Source organism: Sceloporus occidentalis, unplaced genomic scaffold, assembly GCF_023333645.1.
Source record: "Sceloporus occidentalis isolate IW3139 unplaced genomic scaffold, rSceOcc1.0.p SCAF_1, whole genome shotgun sequence".
NCBI lineage: Eukaryota > Metazoa > Chordata > Lepidosauria > Squamata > Phrynosomatidae > Sceloporus > Sceloporus occidentalis.
Window position 1 is genome coordinate 302,150,792 of NW_028316981.1, and position 13,900 is coordinate 302,164,691.

The window sequence follows — 13,900 nt, forward strand, 5'->3', positions numbered from 1 at the left end:
GCTTGCCGAAACAGGAAGGTCTTAAGTGCCTGGTAATATGGGCCTGGTGGCGTAGTGGTTAAATGCCTGTACTGCAGCCATTCACTCGAAACCACAAGGTTGCGAGTTCAAGACCAGAAAAAGGACCCAAGCTCGACTCAGGCTTGCATCCTTCCGAGGTCGCTAAAATGAGTACCCAGACTGTTGGGGGCAAATTAGCTTACTTGCTAATTAACTTACTTGCTGTTCACCGCTATGATCTTTGGAATAGCGGTATATAAATAAAACAGATTAAAAATTAAAATTAAGTCTTTTTAAAGAGATCCAGGGAGGTGGTGGGGCGGAGTTCCTCAGGAAGGGTGTCCCAGATCCCAGGGGCTGAAATAGAAAAAGGCCCCTTGTGAGGTTGATACATATCTCATTATCGGGATCCTCAACATACTCTTCCCAGACGACCTGAGTGTGCGGGGCGGACTATATGGGGAGAGGCGGTCCTCCAAGTACCCTGGGCCCAAGCCATTTAGGGCTTTATAGGTTATAACCAACACCTTGTATTGTGCCCGGAAGCGAACAGTCAGCCAATGGAGATCATGCAGAATCGGTGTTATATGGTCGGCCCTGGGACGGACATCCAGTGACAAATCTAGCTGCCATTTTCTGCACTAGCTGAAGCTTCCGGGTTTGGTACAAGGGTTGCCCCATGTAGAGCGCATTACAGAAATCCAACCGAGAGGTTACAAGAGCATGTACCACTGTTTCAAGGTCCTCCCGGCCTAGGTAGGGTCGCAGCTGGTGTATCAGCCGAAGCTGGTAACAGGTGCTTCTGACCGTCGCATCCACCTGAGAAGTCAGCTGGAGCGACGAGTCCAGAAGCACCCCCAGACTGCGAACTGAGTCCTTCAGGGGGAGCGTGACACCATTCAGGACAGGTGGACAAATTTCCATCCCCGGGCCAGGTGAGCCTATTACAAGTACTTCCGTTTTCTCTGGATTCAAGCTGAGTCTGTTTTCCCTCATCTAGCTCATTACTGACTCCAGACAGGCATCTAGAGGAGAGATGCCATCCCTAGTCACTGCATCAGTCGGAGACACAGAGAAACATATTTGGGTGTCATCAGTGTACTGATAACACCGCGCCCCGTGTCTCCGGATGATCTCTCCCAGCGGTTTCATGTAAATGTTAAATAGCATGTAGCCTTCAGTATGAGCACAAACAGTAATGGCTGCTGGAATTTTGTAAATTCTTTGGCATTATTTTCTTTTGCTTCATCCTTTAGATCCTTTGTTACACACCCCTAGGTTTTACCCTCGACTTAACCATGGGTCATATCAAAATCCATAATTTCGGCCCCCAAACCTGCCCTTGACTTATACATGAGGTTGACTTATAGTTGAGTATATACACAGTATATACTCTCCACTCTGCACACTTCAGGCTCCACATAGAAAGTTCTCCATATGCTGGTTGGTCTTTGGAGGTTCAACTAACTACTGAGAAGGCTACAGAAAAGTGGAAAACATCAGTTTCTGTTAGAAAGAAAATCAGGGGAAAAGAACACACACACACATCAATAGTGCAAGGATCAAAATTGACTCCAGGATTCTTCATTGGATTCAATTGCTGCCTGCTCACTTTTACATGTAGGGGAATATTCAGTCCAGACAATATTGGAGTATATTAGACATACAAGACAACTGTGGCTCAGCCTTCAGTTTCTACACATGTAGTCTCTGAGGTTTTGGACAATGAGGGACCCAACCTACAGTATAGCTGAAACTCCCTCCGTACCCATTATGGTGGAACCTTGGAAAGGATTACTAGATTTCCTCCTCCATATATTGAGTGTTTCCGATCTTGTTTTGTTTTGTTTTCCATATTTGTTGATAGATTTTAGTTAGAGCTGAAGCAGATCCTGTCTCTGTGGACTAAAGCAGCTCTATTGGTATACTGTCTGTTCTGGTGATTTTTCTGCTGCTTCAACTTCATTTTTTAAAATTGGAGATTTGTATTCATATGGTTCTTCATGTCTTCAGTTTCCAACTTCTTTTTATTTCTTCTTGGTCATGTAATGTGTTCCCTTGCTAGCCATAGAGCATTCTCACTCTTAGTTTAAATTTCCCTTTGATTTCTTGGATTTTATGGGATAGATCTCTTTTCTTTCTTTCTTTCTGTTTGTTTCTTCCTTTTATTTCTCTGCATTGATTATTGCAGTAGTTTTCCTTGTCCCTACGCAGAAGTCCATGAACAGTTGCTGTCAGGATTTTGACTCTGTTTCTGTCACTTTTTACTTTTGCTTCTTGTCTGTCCTTTACTATTTGAAGAGTTTCATCTGTTATCCATTGAGGTCTCTTTTTCTTTTTGGCTACAGATATTTTTGCATTCCTCCCTGACAATGTCACTGGTGTCAGTCCAAATTTCATCAGGTTCCTGATCAATTTGGCTTAACAATATATATCTGTTTTTCATATTATCTTTAAATTCTACAGGGATGCTTTTCAGGTTGCATTTTGGCATTTTGCTATTAATAGTTCATGGTCTGTGCCACAATCTGCGCCTGGTCTTGTTTTTGTAGAAAGAATGGAGCTTCTGCATCTTCTGCTTCCAATTATGTAGTCTATTTGGTTTCTATGTTGTCCTTTAAGTAATCTCCGTGTATACAGCCACGTCTTAGGTTGTTCGAAGAATGTGTTTGAGATGGACAAACTGTTGCCCTTGCAAAATTCTGTCAGCCGGTTTCCTGCTTTGTTTCTTGTGCTTAGAGCAAATTTTCCTACAGTCTTTGATTCTGCTCTGTTTCTGATTTTGCTTTCCAGTCACTTGTGATTAGTAAGAAGACCTGCCTTGGTGTTTGATCACTTTCCTCCTTGATTCCAGGATATTTATTTCCCCAGTATTACAGGTTGAGCTTCCCTCTTATAGAATTCTGAAAATATTCCAGAATATTCCAGAATCCAAAATTGTCCACATGGGTGGCTGAGATATTGACACCATTGCTTTTGGATGGTTCAGTGTACACAAACTTTGTTTCATGCACAAAATTATTTAAAATGTCATATTTGTTGTATTTTCTGTCTTGTAAACTTATCTTTCCCCCACTTTTTTTTGCTAAAGAATGGGATATAAAATACCTTTTGTGTGTGTATAAGTTGTATATGAAATATAAATTAATTTTATATTCATTGGGATCCCATCTCCAAAATATCTCGTTATGTATATTCAAATATTTCAAAAATCTGAAAAAACATGAAATCCAAAACACTTCTGGTCTAAAACATTTGGATAAAGGAGACTCAACTTGTATTTCTAAAACAATAGAAGTAAAACTATTCAATGTAAAGATTTTTATATAAGACTATGTACAGTATCACAATTCTTGGTTTCATTTTCTCAGTTCTTTAACGGATTAAGTGTTTGACACTGTGGAGGAATAGAGGGGAAATAACTGTTTTATTAGCATTGAAGATTTATATTTTTTTGCAACTTTTTTTTATTTGCCTTCTTGGAATCTGTCAAAACCAAAAAGGTTTCTTACATTTCCTGTGTTTTTAACACTTCAGGATCTTGTAGCTCCATTTGTAACAAAAATAAAAATGTAAAAGAAGACCTGGTGAGTGTTTTGGTGGGAGACCCACAAGGTATACTTAGGCCGTAGGCTATATTTTACAGGAAGGTAACAGCAAACCATCACTGCCTAAGAAAACCCTATGAAATTAATGGGGCCGCCATAAGTGGACAGGTGACTTGAAGGCATATATTTACACACATATTCAATCTGTATTCATCTAAATAAATGATGTTAATACACCAAACATGATAATTTAATGCCAAACCAATTCATTTTATGTTCTTAAAATGATTTTCAATCTGTAAAGAGTCGAAATCATTTATTTCATTTTTTTCTGAAAGTTTCAATATTTGTATGATAGAACTCAAGATAAAAAGTTCTTTTCCATGGTTGTAAAATTTGAGCACCAAATTTTATAAGGACTATAACATTTTATAATTTTATAAGGACTATAACATTTATTGTATTCAAACCATTATAAGGATGGAGTGTAATCTCTGCCCCCCCCCCCCCCCAATATCCATTTCCCCCTGTGTATCAGGTCTTTAATTTTAGTTTGTAAACCTTTGGTAGACTGTCATACTTCTTGTCATGTAAACTGCTCCCCTCCCCATTTTGTGGCTGAAGAATGGGATGTAAGTATATATTACACTTTATTTTTCTTCAAACATATGCATACCTTTCCAATAATGTACATTAGAATTTACTTAATAGCATAAAACACTCCTCCTAAAACACAGTTTCCTCAGTGTCTCTTGCAAGGTCATCCTTTCTTCCCATCCATGTCTATTTGAATTTATTGTTATTTTATGATATAAACACATACAGTGTGCCTGCACCGTGCACGGACACATTTTACATAGTTTCCAGCTTATGCAGAAGACGTGCGGGGAGGAAAACAATGGCATGTGTGCCCGTGGTGCACGCACACCATGCCGTCTCATGCACACACCCCATTATCTCCTATGGAGCTCGAGCATAGGTGGATTTTCCCTTATGTGGGAGGATACGGAATGGATCCCCTGCATAAGGAGAAGGCCCACTGTATATCTACAATAGTCACAAACTTTTATATTCATATGATGCAAGGGATTTTTCTTTCCCCTCCAAGTTCATTTTATTTCACCGTCATCTTAATACTCTAAATAAATAAATAAAGGTGATTTGCAGATAGACATTCCATAAGAAACTTTATTGGAAGATCGGGGGGGGGGGGGGGGGAATGCCAGAAGCATGTTATAGGAACAAAACAGATAGGCCCATAGGAACTGCCTCTTGGCTTTTACCCATTTCTTTGGTGCAGCAGGTCTAAATGCCTCACCTTTAAAGCAGTTGGAAGCTACTTAATTTTGCCCATCTGCTGCCTGCCATCTGATTGGGTGGGCATCATGATGTCACTTTAGAGGTGGAGTCGAGGTGTGTGGCATGCAGTCGCCACATCCCCACTCCACACCAACACTGGCCCCCCTTAGTGTGGAAAATAGACATCTTTGCACCTGCATATAAACTCCCTAACATGAATATAAACCTGCATATAAACTACCTCTTTCTTCAGGCTAGCCCTGATGGAGCTGGGCCAGCCTATTCACTCCCTCCTTAACTGTCATCTTTCGGCCTGTGAGGGAGTGAATAGGCTGGCCCAGCTCCATCAGGGTAGCCTGAAGAAAGAGGCTCCTCCCTCCTTAACTGTCATCCTTCGGCCTGGGAGGGAGAGAATAGGCTGGCCCAGCTCCACCAGGGCTAGCCTGAAGAAGAAGAGCCCTCCCTCCGGTCCATCTGCCTTGGTCCAGGCCTCAGAGGGAGAGAAGAATGCTGGACTTGATCCCCTCCCCCCTCACCATTCCCTTCTCCTTTTGTGTCGTGTCTTTTAGATTGTAAGCCTGAGGGCAGGGAACCGTCTATTATCCCCTCTGTTGTAAGCCACCCGGATTCCCAGTGATTGGGCGGCATATAAATAAATCCTATTATTATTATTATTATTATTATTATTATTATTATTAAGTGGCAAAGCAAAGAAATGAGACAACTGTAATGAATTTAATTAGAAAATACACAAACCAGACAGTCCAATGGGACCATGGAGTGAAGAGGGGTGATGGAGGGCATGTGGGGGGCCCTCCATAATTTTGCTTTGGCAATGTATCATTTGCACAACGATGCTCTGATGCAATACAGAGCATCGCACATGCGATTATGTGGCCATTCAGAGCAATGGCCATCCAATGGGTTGGCATCTGGGCAAATGTGGGAGGCATTTGGGGGTTCGCTGGTGGTTTGTTTGTGTGACAGGAGAGGCAACAACAAAATATAACCCATCTGTGCAGCTTGACGCCACACTGTGTGGTTGGACTGTGCACATTTGGCCTGTCCTGGGAGTGGGCCATGCAGGCAGCAGGGTTTCAAAAAAGCAGGATCGAGCCACTTTTTCCTGCCTATCTGTTCCAGGCCTTTGTTAGTTACAGAATTATTCTGTATTACAATATTATTCCAACACCTGTGAAAGGGTTGATTTTTGATGCCAGTACAGTCGGCCCTTCTTATACACTGATTTTTTATACACGGATTTAAGCATACACGGTTTGAAAATGTTCCAAAAAAGTATAAATTTACTTTGATGTTCCATTTTTTATTAGGGACACCATTTTGCTATGTCATTATACTTAATGGGACTTGAGCATACACGGATTTTGTTATACACGGGGGATCTTGGAACCAAACCCCAGCGTATAACAAGGATCCACTGTAGTTAGAATTTTGATAGATAAGTCTCTATGTGACATGGAGTTTGATGAGCCTCCATGTGACACAGCATTAGATAGATAGACCTAAGTCTTACAGTTTTTATAAGGAAACATAAATGGCATATATTTCTGCACCATTAGGTGTCTAGTGGTGACATAATCGCCACCAGTGATTCCTCACAGACAGCTTTGAAAAGGAAAGTTAGTATCCCACTTGTGGGCACAGGTAAGTTCACAAGATTTTAGGGTATTGCTGACTGACTAGTCGTATGCCAGTATTAAAAATGTCACTGAGAAAGTGTCTTTCTTGTGATGTACTGGGGAAAATATAAACAACTGGAATGTGGACTGTGCACTTCAACTATGTTTGTTTCCAATTTATTAACAGAACTATGGAGATGGAACTCCTTATGAACATATGACAAACAGGGACCTTGGATCACATGACAATCTATCTCCTCCTTTTGTGAATTCCAGAATACAAAGTAAGAAGTCCTTTAAAAAGTCCCCACTATTTTTGTATGTTTATAAATGCTTCTGCTTTTTTATATTAAGCTGAAACAAAACAGAATGGCCTATTTTTTTAAAAAAAATTGTAGTTCAACAATATCCTCTGTTCATTGGCATTTCATTTTTGAATTGGGAAAATATTTGCCTATGATAAACCATTGTGTTTTAAATTATCCCTAGTATGGTATTTATGTACAGAGAATATTCCTTGATGACCATGTTAGAGTCTTTGGATACAATCTGGATAGAGTATGGTTTCAGATATGTGATTTATGACTGGCTCCTTGCTAAGGAAGGTGGGGAGATCCCAGTGTTTATCCATAATTGGAATTGCATTTCCTAGAAAAACAAATTCCCCCTACCCCCAGAAACCCCAGCTTCTCTGTAGGGTTGTGGGTCCCTTTGGAGGAAATTTCTGGGAATATACCAATAGCCTCATGGGGGAGAAAGGCAGAGAAAGTTCCTTTGTGTGAGCAGAAACTTGTTCATGTAGTGCTGGATTAGCCCTTGGATGCTTTAGTCTGCTTTGAGTTGGTTTTGGTCGCTAATCCTTATTTTATATTTTATTTATTTTAGGGTTTTAATCTGCTGTTGTTATTTTTATTTCTAAAAAATTGCAATAGATTGCTAATTTGATTATGGTGTTTCATAGATATTTCACTGTTCCAGGTATTTGTTTTGTAAGCTGCAATGAGAAGCTTTAAAACAGCCTAAAATATTTTAAATGTGTAGCTTCCAAATAATGCATTTAAAAGAGACTCATTGAGATGCCTCCACCTCCAGAAGTGAGGCACTTGCACATTTGGGTTTGTTTTAAGGAGCTATATGAAATCATAGTTTTCATTGGACAACAGTGTGAATTTGCCTACAGGGACTTGTAGTCTCTGAGTTGTAAATTTCTATGTTAAGTCTGACCATGTCTGCAGTATGTTCTACTTCTGACCGCCTGTGGCATTTGGCAAGTGTGTGCTCTCACAGTTGGCTAATGATCGATCACATTCTGACTTGCAGGGTACTCTTTTTGTAGCAGTAATATTAGTTATCAGAATAAACTCTTTAACTATTTACAAACATGGATCGCACATTGCTTTAATCACATTTGATAAATGGGTTTGGTGAAGATAAATATATGATGTTAAAATATTAGTAATCCTTCTCCCTAGCCAAGGTCACACCCTTCTATTTGCACTAGTCAGTGAATTGACTGAGATCCTTTAGCTTCATACAAGTGAGTCTCAGCCAAAGAAACCACTGAGTTGCAACTGTGATATGTCATTCTGGGACCAATATATTCCTGTGAAATACTCCTTGTCCTTCATTATTAGGAAATATTTGTTAGTTGACAGTGTTGAAGCTTGCTGTAATCTGTATATAGTCACATACAGCCAGTGCAGTTACTGCAGTTTCAAGGGGCTGGCTTGAGCCAACAAAAGCAAAGAAATCAGATTCTCCTTTCTCAACTCACACAGTGTTAGGTTTGACTCTAGGCAGGGTAAATGCAACCTTTGTATGTATCTGTGGACTTCCATGAAACCCACTGTGGTGAGTGATGCTTTGAGGTTTGACCTTTTCACTTGAGTTTTTGCATCTTGAACGTTTTTCTTTTCTTTTCTTTTGGCTTCTCTTAACAACAATCCAGCCCATAAATCATGTCAGACAAAAATTGTGCTTTCACTTGTAAAAGAGAATATTTTCTTTTGGGTGGGAGTGTTTATAAGTATATGTTGAAGAATAAAGCAAACATACTTTGATTAGATTCATTGGAAAGAACACTCATTTATTAAACTGTTGTTAGGATTTTGATTCTGAAACCTAAACAAATAATTACCCTTTAGTAAGTGCTGCTCATCTGCACTATCAGGATTGTGTGGTTTAAAATGAACAGTTTATTTTTTCCATCTTCATGCTGCAAATGTTTCTGTTTATTGGGTATATTTTAGGAATTGACAATACTTGTCTTCTCTGTGCTTGAATATACATGTGTGAGATGCTAACAACTTCTGACAAGTGTGTGAATGTGAAATAAGGCATGCTTACCATTGGAACCAGAGATCCAGTTTTTGCAATATATGTAGTTTTTGTTATCTTAATTTGTACTTTGGCAGTCAGAGCAATTTCAAATGTGAATTCTTTAGACTTAACAGTATATATTCTTTGCTGAATTTTGCTATTCCATTCTGCATCTTTACTCATACTACTGAAGATATTTGAAAAGGATAAGATAAAATACTGCAAGAGAATTGTCACTTCTTCTTATATACCTGGAACAGAAATATGCATTTATTTTTGTGTTAGAAACATAAGACTAGGTGTCTCTACCATGTCTTTCCTCACTATATAGACTTGTTTGGGTAGACCAAATTCTGTTTCTTTTTCCAGATGCAGAAGTTTAAGTGTGGGAGGCAAGGTCATCTGCTGCTTTGTAACAAGGAACACTGCTCTTTCTGAGCACTTGGCACTGATGCAAGTGTTGTTCTGTCTGATAAGCTGCCTGGTCTGAAACATTTTTTTTAGTGTTTATGAAGTTCTACATTTCTACCTTAGGCAGATTTCAAACAGTGTAACTATATTTCAGGCTAGATGGCTTACCTCAATATCACAAAACTGTCTGTGAAGTGAAGGTAGTGAATAGAAGCTCCCACAGTTGCCTTGAAGAAAGTTGAGAAGCTTTTGATTAGGCAAATCTCTTTTTTACTCCGCAGGCTTGAGAATCTTGAGGAATGTCTACTGAACATGCTTAATTTTATTGCTTCAAAAATGAAATAGATCATTTATGATGATGGTAATTTGGATGGGGTTGCTCTCCCCTTGAAAGTACAGGTCCACACCTTGTGTATATTCCTAGATTCAATCCTGAACTTGGTAGCTCAGCTTTCTGCAGTGACCTGAAGTGCATTTGCACCGTTAAGGCCTGTGCACCAGCTGCCACTGTATCTAGAGATGGTGGATCTGGGTATGTGATTTATGCCTTAATTACATCCTGTTTGGATTATTATGTGTCTGCACGTGAAGAGTGTTTTGAAATTTCCTCTGGTCCAAAGAGTTGCACCTGGGCTACTGACCAGGGCTACTTATAAAGATAATACAGCTCCTTTGATACAACAGGTCCACTGGCTACTGGTTTGTTTCTGGGCATAGTTGACAGTGCTGGTTATGACATGTACAGCCCTATATAGCTTGGCCCTCCCTCCCTCCCTTTCTTCATGCACCATATTTCACCCCAAAGTGGGACTGCAGTATACAGAGAATTACAATGTAAATACATATGGCTAAAAACTTTTAAAATTTGAGATTAAGGCAATAATAGCTATTGTTTTCATTTATATGTGAGCTAAAGGAAAAATTGTCACAATTTAGGCACATTCGTTACCAGTAACATACAGAGAACCTATGAATATTTGTTGAAACCGTGTGACAACTGTGGACCTACACTGCAAATACTTTTAAGGTATTAATTCTAGCCTTAAATGCTTTCAAAGTGTTAGGAAACCATGCAAAAAGTATTTAAATTAGTATTAACTTCAAGCCGTGAAATAATTAGCTGTGGGAATTAGCAAAACTAAATTTATTGTGGCCAAAAAAAAAGGGGGGGGGAGCCTTTCCAAGTTCTTAATGCTTTCTGCAGAAGCATAGTCCTTACATTCACCTACCAATCAACTGAATTCCATCTTAAAGAATAAATCAACAATGCACTTTTGGCCTAGTGGAAACATGTGCATGTGTGCCACTACTGTATAGCAGCCAGAATATATTGCTACAGATGTGTGTCATCCCAGATTTGCTGCTCAATTTTCAGGAGGCTTTTTTGTGAGCCCTTCTTAACCTGCCTGGGCTATCTTGCGACTACATTAAATCATTTACCAATATACAGTAACTTGTTTCTATACCCCCTGTAACTTAATGGAACATTTCACTGCTAGGATTAGATTGAGGTTTCAGGCGATCTTCAAGAAAGCTTCTGGCTTCATATACTGACCTTTTGAATCTCATCTGGGTTAGTAGTTGATGTTTTGATTTGGTTACTGTGGTCATATTGTGACAGCTGCTGGTTCATTATAATTCAGTTCCTCTTCTCAATCTGCCTAGCAGGAATATTTTAGCTTGGCTTGCTTCAAAGGGTTTCTAGCCATCTTGGGTTTAACCTAGCACCATGTAAAGGTGAAATATTGTGAATGCTCTATCCTCAGCTTCACTCCCCTAAAATGGGATGGGTTATAGCCTTTCTTGCGTAAGAAACATCTGAGCATGAAAAAGGGAAAGTAAATAGCTAAAACATAAAATTATTGTGCCATCAAACTAATATCATTCTAAACTAGTATGTAATTTGAAGATTACAAATTAAGTTTAATAAAATTAAATGTGTAATTACATAAAAATGAGAAAAGTAATAATGCAGGCTATTGGCCCTGTAAACGGCTAGATACAAAAGATGATCAGATATCAAGCCCTACATCCAAATCTATACTTTCTGTAACTGGGAGCAGGCATCACATTTATGTACTTCCCACTGATTCTTCTCATCAAGCATACAAGAGAAGTTATAATATCTCTTTATTTTCTATGGCCTACATGTTGTATCCCTATCAGAAAATTCTAATTATCTGTGGCTTTTTATGTATAAATTTAGTTTGGGCTCTTTAATTTTTTAGTAATATGGAAGTATAGATTTTCTGCTGAATCCACTTTTTACCAGTTTGCTCAAATTTTTATATAGAGACTAAACACAGCCTATTCTCAGTATTTCTTTACTATGTTAAATAGTCAGTAGATGTAATTCAGTAGGTGGGAGTGTAAACTCGTTGCCTCTGGATTAAAGTCATTTTCGATCCTTTCATTTTGCTTGCCATTCAAAGTTCTTGGACATAATTTCCCCCCAATGTTATGTTAAAGGAAACTTACACAGATTAATCAAATTATGATTACTTCTTGATTTATGTAGAGCCAGGGGAAGGATTTTTCACTCTTCAAGCACTGCATGTGAACACATGTACTTTTACTCACATCTGAGGAATCCCCCCCTTTTTTTTCCTGGAAAGGAGTAGATAGCTTTCCTTTCTCTCCTCTCCAAAGGTAGGTTGCTCTTTCCTCAGGGCTAGTAGCAGTGGTAAAATAGGGATGTCTATGCAATTGGTATGCAATCAGGGAGGGAGCATTTAGTGACCATTTAGAATGTTCATTGAAGTGCTGACAATAATAATAATAATAATAATAATAATAATAATAACAACAACAGTAATATTTATTTGTATCCCACCTCTCTCTGTGGATCGAGGGAGGTAAAAACAAAATTCAAATATAAAATACAGCCAACATTCCCTCAAACCCCAACCCTCAAGCTCTCCCCCTTAAGGTCTTGGAAGCACATATAGCACAGGCCTGAGATGGAGCCATCAAGTTGATACAAAATATAAATTAATTGATACAAAAATCATTATGAACAGTATTGCAGAATGTACTTAATAACTGTAAGAAGTGACAAGCATTCTGAATTTTATCTGTTTTTTTCCTGTTGTTTTCCCTCTTATTACTGTAATTTTGCTGTCATATGTTCAAACATATATCTGTGAAATTGCTGGCTGTAAATATCCTTCAAAAATGGTGGCATATCCCAGAATCATGCCAGTGCAATCTCATGTATGTTTACTCTGAAGTAACTTTTGTTTTATTCACTGGAGCTTACTGTCCAAGATCATCATCATCATCATCATCTTCTTCTTCTTCTTCTTCTTCTTCTTCTTCTTCTTCTTCTTCTTCTTCCTCCTCCTCCTCCTCCTCCTCCTCCTCCTCCTTTTCCTCTTCCACCTCTTCTTTTTTGTCTTATTTTCTGGAAAATGGCATGAAGCAGCTGGGGTCTGAACAGGAACATGCTTGAGAGACACACTGCAGACTTAATGTCCTCCGTTTTTGCCCCAGCCCACCACTGTATCTGTCATGATTATATTCTCAGCCCATAACTATTATTGCTTTCTAAAATATAGAACCATGTGAAATAAATAGGAAAATACGTGAAGGAAGATTAATTTCAAATTGAATTATTCTTCTTTTAGTTAGTTAAGACTGAATCTGAGAAGGAGCCCTGGTGGCGCAGTGGTTAAATGCCTGTACTGCAGCCATTCACTCAAAACCACAAGGTTGCGAGTTCAAGACCAGCAAAAGGGCCCAAGCTCGACTCAGGCTTGCATCCTTCTGAGGTCACTAAAATGAGTACCCAGACTGTTGGGGGCAAATTAGCTTGCTTTCTAATCAGCTTACTTGCTGTTCACCGCTATGATCTTTGGAATAGCGGTATATAAATAAAACAAATTATTATTATTATTATTATTATTTATTATACACTTTGAATTAGTACAACTTACATTTCACACATTATAGTCTAGATTCAGGGTGGTTGCACTACACTGTGTAGGCTTTATTGGCAACTGGGGAAAAAAGATAATGGGTGCTCAGCAGCTATGAAGGAAAAGGCATCGGAGAAACAGGCTGCTGAGGGCCAGCAGATTTTTATCTACATTCCCTTGTGAGTGTTCAACCACAAGTGCAAACCAACAGGATTCCAACCATCCAATTAACTGTAAGCATTTTAAACTCTAGATACTAGCAGAATGAGGATACATTCTGATGTGGTACATCTCAGCTGTGCAATACTTTCCTGTCAGAAGGATCTGGTGGTGGTAGTAGTAGGGAGCATCTGTTAATAAAGGTTTTCTTTGGTGTTTCTTTTGATGGTTTGAATGGACCTTACTGCCTATAGCCCTGCCCCCAAGCATATTTATGACTGAAATCTTGTAATAGATGTGTTAGTCCTTAAGGGCTCACAAGACATCTGCTTTTGAGAAATCAGTCAATCAATAATTCCTAATAGTTATGAGAATTTAGAAGCATTTTTCAATCCTGTCAAGGTTCTAGGTGAGGTGGGCGTATGTGTGACCAGGTGTCACCCCTCTTCTGGGGTGTCACCCTTCCCCTGCATCCCCGTAATGACCCCATTGCTGTGATATTATAATATTCTCAGGATATTCTGTGCAATCATGTCTCCTCATGTAGGGGATTGCACATATAAAAGGCGACATGACGAATGCCATTTGGAAGTATTCTGATTTGATT

The 13,900-nt window shown here is 39.0% G+C and overlaps 1 protein-coding gene across 12 annotated transcripts in view; it reads left to right on the forward strand.

The window, feature by feature from the left end:
• Positions 1-13,900, forward strand: part of TCF4 (transcription factor 4) — a 416,494-nt gene that overhangs the window by 113,016 nt on the left and 289,578 nt on the right. For 11 of the 12 annotated variants that reach the window (XR_016277899.1, XM_089497346.1, XM_089497339.1 and 8 more), the window contains one exon: positions 6,675-6,771. Coding sequence is in view for 10 of the 12 variants with exons in the window: in XM_089497346.1 (XP_089353472.1) it covers positions 6,675-6,771 (97 nt within the window). In the remaining 2 variants the exon portion in view is untranslated. Of the gene's footprint in view, positions 1-6,674; positions 6,772-13,900 lie in introns of those variants that run through there. The other variant, XM_089497349.1, reaches the window with a different exon arrangement.